This window comes from Carassius gibelio, chromosome A4, assembly GCF_023724105.1.
Source record: "Carassius gibelio isolate Cgi1373 ecotype wild population from Czech Republic chromosome A4, carGib1.2-hapl.c, whole genome shotgun sequence".
NCBI classification, from domain to species: domain Eukaryota; kingdom Metazoa; phylum Chordata; class Actinopteri; order Cypriniformes; family Cyprinidae; genus Carassius; species Carassius gibelio.
Genome location: NC_068374.1, coordinates 24,034,671 through 24,040,952, shown reverse-complemented (window position 1 = coordinate 24,040,952; position 6,282 = coordinate 24,034,671). Strand labels below are relative to the sequence as shown.

General features: G+C 39.8%; 1 protein-coding gene across 4 annotated transcripts in view; it reads left to right on the top strand.

The window, feature by feature from the left end:
• The window catches only part of LOC127973903 (leucine-rich repeat and transmembrane domain-containing protein 2-like), a 42,051-nt gene that overhangs the window by 31,415 nt on the left and 4,354 nt on the right, over positions 1-6,282 (top strand). For 3 of the 4 annotated variants that reach the window (XM_052577402.1, XM_052577404.1, XM_052577403.1), the window contains 2 exons: positions 2,451-2,594; positions 5,405-6,001. In XM_052577402.1, the coding sequence (XP_052433362.1) occupies positions 2,451-2,594; positions 5,405-6,001 (741 nt within the window). Of the gene's footprint in view, positions 1-398; positions 622-2,450; positions 2,595-5,404; positions 6,002-6,282 lie in introns of those variants that run through there. The other variant, XM_052577405.1, reaches the window with a different exon arrangement.

The window sequence follows — 6,282 nt, the reverse complement described above, 5'->3', positions numbered from 1 at the left end:
ATGCCCATGCATGATGTTTGCCAAGGGGTGTTTTTTTCATATGCCTGTTGTTTTGGGTATAGAGCGTCCAGCTTTTTTTTATATAGACAAAAAAGAAAATGATATGTATGTGAGTGCAGATGCTGGAATGCTGCTTTTGTGTGTATATAAGCATGTAGGAGTGAGATTGCATCTTCAATATGCAATCCTGTGAACACTTGCATATACACATTTACGGTAGGAGTAAAATCATATATGTAATAGGTTATGTCTTTATGCATACTGTATATGTGCTGCTTGAGTGAGCGTGTGTCTTTATTTGTGATTCTGCTCTTAATAATTTATCCCGTGGCCTCCGCGTCTTCGCTTCTAACGTTTCTTCGCTCTGCCGTGGACTTCGATGGCCTTCTTTTGTGCGTGTGTGCATGAGAAAGAGAGAAAAGGGACCAGAAGGACTGGTTCAGGGGTGAATATCTAAAGGGCGTTTCTATTTACTTATGTGTTGCATGTCACAGTAACAACATACAACCCCGTCACACACACGCATAGATGACCTTGTGCATTCACAGGAAGTTAGTACGGCGTGGGGTGAGAACGTGTGAAATATGTGCTGAACTGGACGTGGAGAGAGATGCTGCTAAAGTGAGAGACTATTACATCACGTGTGTGTGTGTGTGTGTGTGTGTGTGCGAGCTGCATGCTCTGGAGTCAGATGACACAACGCTCAACTAATTACCCTCTCTTCACACAAACACAACCTTGCATATTGCATGTTCTAGGAAAAGTAATGCACGGAAATCTTTTCACGTGTTGAGCAACTCCAAAAAGTATTTGCAGAAACTCTCACTTGCACGCACACACACACACACACACTTGCAATATAACCTCTAAATGTCTGCACAGTTTTCCACTGTGCCGTTTCGGATGACAGCCGGGTGAATTGGTGTTGCGTTGCGCAAATACGCATACACAGACACACGCGCTGTGACGGATGTGGCAGGTGACAAGGCCGAAGTGTCAAAGAAAGGGAGTCTAAGACAGCAGCGGCCATTTTACAGCAAACCGGCCTGGCGTAAACAGAAGCAAATTGTAACCTTGTGCTCAGTGATCTGAGACACACACATTCACAGCGTTGCGTTACACAACTAGTGTTACATAATGGTACGTCGTTATAATAATATTCCCGTTTCTGTCATGTACTGTAAGGGTTTCAGTGTCATATTACTGTATTGCAAATTAACTAAATCGTGTCTGCAGTGCCAGTTCTACTACGGGTTTGTATCCTTGTAATAAGCACCGCTCTATTACAAATGGCTTTGTACCGGGAAGAAAGTACTGTTGCTCAGATTTTGCACTTTCATAGCTCAGGGCAGCCTCAGTTATCTTTGATTGAGGTATTACATTTGTCTGTGATATTTCTCTTGAAATTCTATAGGAGAGATACAGTTAGGAACAAATGGGACAAGTGTTATTATACGACATGCCCAAACTAAACCCCTTTTGACTCTAAAATATGCACTTGAATATTTGAATAAGTTAACAACGCATTTGCATATGTTGGTTACATGACATGCAGGTAAACAAATAAAATATTTAATCTTTTTTAATACATGCTTTATTAGATTTTTTATTTTTAAATTATAGATTTTGTTAAATTATATTAATGTTTTCATTAATTATTTTCATTAGCTCATAAACCACTGGGCTTTGCTTGACAGAATTTGATGAGACATATTTGAGCTTGGCATTTCAGAGTTCAGCATCTTTAAAAAAAATTATAATAATTTGAGAACAGTTTGAGACATTGTTGGGATCTTTTTAGAGAAAACTGGAAATTAGAGGAAATTCTGAGATTAGTCTTTTAAAAAAAAAAAAATTAAAAGCAGATGTAGTAAGCATAAGCCTCAATTTTATCCCATCTGAGAAAAAAGAAAAGAAAGAAAAATTAACAGTATTACGAAATAATAAAGTATTTAAATAAAATAAAAATCCTTTTAAATATTCAAAAGCTCACAGCTGTGAATTTTCTTTCTTATAGCAGAATACAATGTAATTGTATTGTCCATCACTGCACAGAACTGGAATATGTTAAATAGTCTAACTGATGATATAGTAGAATACTGAACGATTTGAGAAGCACGATGTTGTAATATTTGTGTTTAAATCTAATTGCTAATTTGTTCTTTCCTAATTTAAGATGTCTAGAATACACATAGAAGGAATAGACCTTGAAAACCTGAAACCCAGAATGTGATCCGATTCGAAAAATGAGCCATGCATGACACGACAGTGATACTGTTGTTACCAATAATTCAAGGTTTATTTGAGTTTCACCGCAGCTACTAAAGAAACACACCACGCAGCTCACACGCTAATTCATCTATGCATAGTCAGGCAGAAAACAAGCGCTCGCCTTCAAAAGTCATATTAAGTACAGAAAAAACTGACTATCCTTCGTACTCTCTCTGCAGTCTCGTCACTGGCCCCCTATCGCTGCCTGTGGAGGCTGGCATCAGGGCCAGCTGATGCCACAGCAGATCTGAGAAGCGCAGACATGCAACTCAGCACTGCACCTTCAGTGGGTCGCAGGAGGAGAGGAAATCCGGACAGCCAAGGTGAGCCCAACACACACACGCACACACATATTCCCTCTTTTGAAGGGACTGAGCTTCAAGAGGATTTAAGTACTGATTCCATTCATACCGTTTTAAACACTTTATGTGCAAATAGTGACTACCAATGATCTAAATCAATTATTTACATGCTACTATAACACAGACTGATGATGCATTTCAGGAAATGATCAGTTTTACTAATATGCTTGTGGGAAGAAAGGTGGTGTGTGTTGACGTATGTGTCCGTGTGGGTGTGTATAGTGCAGTAAACATCACCAGCTGTCCCAGCAACAGATGGATTAGGATGGCTTTAGTTAATGTGTGTTTGATTAAAGATCTGCATGAAGCAAAGCAGAGGCAACACACACACACACAGAGAGAGAGAGAGAGAGAGAGAGTTCTGCTGCATTGTGACATACTACTGTATAGTGGAAATATTTATTTTATGGTATAGTGTCATACTTCAAATCTGTATTGTAAGTCCATACTTAGTCCATATAGCTTTTATTTTTCTGGGAAACACAAAGCTTTTTGAAAGAATATACTAGCCAGTCCTTTCAATTTACTAAACGTGAACGAGGAGCTCCAGAATGACAAATCACCATCAAATGGTGGCCAGTAGCCAAAATGAATAGTGAATATAGTCTCACTACATTATGGCTTCAAAAGACTATAGAGTATAGAATATAGAGTATTTAAGTCATATTAACAATTTGTATGGTGCTTTTGAGTTATTTTGTTGTTTTAAAGCTGCAGACCCCTTTAGATTTTCAGTGCATGGAAAGAAGCAACCAGCATCTTTTCTTTATTTCATCTGGGAACTGGAGTCCTCCTGTTAAAATAAGCAAATCCTAACAGCTAAGAAAAGAGGGAAACTTCATAAAATTGTAGTTTAGGCACAGAATACACGTTCATTCTATTTTAAACTAGATCTACTCGATAGGAGGTTTCCATCCTCGCCACTGACCTCCAGCCTTCTTTGTGGCTACAGGACTTTTTCAAGCAACATGGACACAGAGAAAGAACATTGTGTTTCGATATCAGCCGTCTATCCTGATGAGCTGACACACATTTGTTCTCAGCCGAAAAGAAGTGAATAGAGAAAAAAAAAGATACACTGGAAATTGAAGGTTGATGGGCCAAAACAGCAATTCTAGAATCATTCACAACTGCATAGTTTAGAAGGACGGGTTAATTATGGAGATTACGCAGAACTGTGTGAGTGTGTATGAGAGAGTGTGTGGTGATGATTGTATGTATCTCTGATTACAGAGGGATCAGGGTGTTGAGGCTGGTCAGGATCAGATATCTGAGTGCTGTAACTGCATCTGTCTGCTCTCAAACTTCCACACACACACACACACACAATCAGCAACGAGACAACTGGGAACGCAACATTTAAAACCTTCATATCCATTGATAGCATGTGATTGTTTCACACACACAGAGAAACATTGCTCCCCACCCTCTTACACAGCTGCACAAAAGAGAGAGGTGACGAACAGTTGACAAATGTTTATTTTGTCACGGCAGAGCAGAGGACGTTCTTTGTTTAACTCTGAGCCACATTATATTCCCATCATACATGTTCATTTAAAACGGAAAAGCGGATGCCATAGGAGAACCTTTTTAGGTCCCACAAATTACATTTGACTCTAGTTCAGTGGTTAATGGTGAGCCAACAAAGTAAAGGAATAGTTTATGTTATAAAAGTTAACAAAAATGTGCTTAAAATCGCACAGTGAAATTTATTGTTGAAGCTGCATAGGCCCAAAAAACATGCAAAGATATAAAAATTATATATATCTACTCCCTATTTATTTCTTTAGCCAATGCATTGTTTTCCCTGCTACCTTTAATCCTATCGGACGCTTGTCCAATACGGGGTCGAAACAGCCTATTACCCAAATTTAGGTGCAACCCACCATTTGAGAACCACTGTAGTTGCATTAAAGAAACCTATTTATTGATAGGTTAAAGAGAAACTAATACTGATTTCAAGTATTTGTTATATCAGCCAACAAGTAACCATTTAGCCAACTCAAGGACCCCATTCAAGAAACCACAAAGAAATAACTGAATTGTCGTCATTTACTCACCCTTATTTACTCAAAGTCATTCTCAAATCTCATTTGCACTCAGTTTCCATTCACACTCACATTCACATATTGAAAGTTTTGTGTGTGCCGTTATTGATTTTCAGTAAATAGCAAGTTAAATTTGGGTCTTTTCCTCAAACAAAGCAAGCGTATGACTTCAGAAGACTTTAAATATAGCACACAAGTAATTTTTATCATTTTAGGAGCTCGACAGTTCCAGTCTCTATTGATAAAAAAGCATTTCGGACTTGCATCTGCAGTATATATCCTCTGTTGTGTACTAAGGAGGAAACAAGTCATACAGTTTTGAAGCGACATGAAGGCAAGTAAGTAATAACACAATATTAATTTTGCTGAAAAATAACACATTAAGAGCGCACAATAAACAAATTTAAAAAAAAATAGCCTGAAGGTGCTGCAACAGATAGCAGCTACTTACAGCAACGTCAACAAAAATACTGCTGTCTAGAGGTCTGTTTTTATGATCACATAGGCACCAGTTTAAAATAGTGTAGTGGGAGCAGCAGCTACAGGTTCAGTTCTGTTGAGCACTGCTCCCCTTCATTAAATACTGTACCTGTGATTCACAGTGGCATAAAATCAACACCTGTCACGTCTTTCAGAACACTCAAAGCAGCTTTCAGGAAGAAATGGTTTATGTCGACTCTTTCAAACTCTTTCATACACTTCTGTTTTTCTTCTTTCATACAGGTCTTCTAGGTGTGCTGAGTGTGTGTGCTACATTACTGCAGTTATGTGCTGGCTGTCCTTCAAAGTGTGTGTGTAACTCACTGGAAGCTAACTGCAGTGGGCGGAGTTTAATATCTGTGCCTGCTCTCACTACTCTCCCGGAGGGCACACATACCCTCCTTCTGGCCAATAACCGCCTCTCCTCCCTTCCCGTCTCTGTCTTCGCCAATCTAAGCACCCTGAAGACACTTGACCTGTCCAATAACTATCTGGACAACCTGCCTTCCAGACTGTTCCGTGAGCTGAATAACCTGAGCAATCTGAGTTTGTGTAACAACAGCCTGACGGTTTTGGATCGCGAGTTGTTTCGCGGCCTGACCCAGCTGCGGAGACTGGATCTGTCTCTGAACGGCTTGGCCGCTGTGCCGCTGGGCCTGCTGGATGAGCTGCAAGGGCTGACCTGGCTCTCCTTGGCTGGGAACAGACTTCACGCTCTGGAGAGACCCACATTTGAGCCTCTCGTCAACCTTCAGCACCTGGAGCTGGGCATGAACCCCTGGGAGTGTGACTGCAATCTGAGAGACTTCAAACACTGGATGGAGTGGCTGATATATCGAGGTGAGGACTCTATATGTGGGGGCTTTGATTCTCTGCAGGTGTACAAACACATCCTTTAAGAAATAAGCCACATGAGGCTGTGCATTACTGAACCTTAAGTAAGGGGTGTTCTTTGTCACAGTCCAAAGTGAACTGTGTAAAACACATTTAAAGTCACTGTCTTCAGTGACACATTGTGCCTTTAAAGCAGTGACAAAAGCAGTATGATAATATTGTTCAATAAATAAAGTAATATAGTTCATAGGCATTTTACAAGGGCTTTGAATGTGGCTCAACCAATG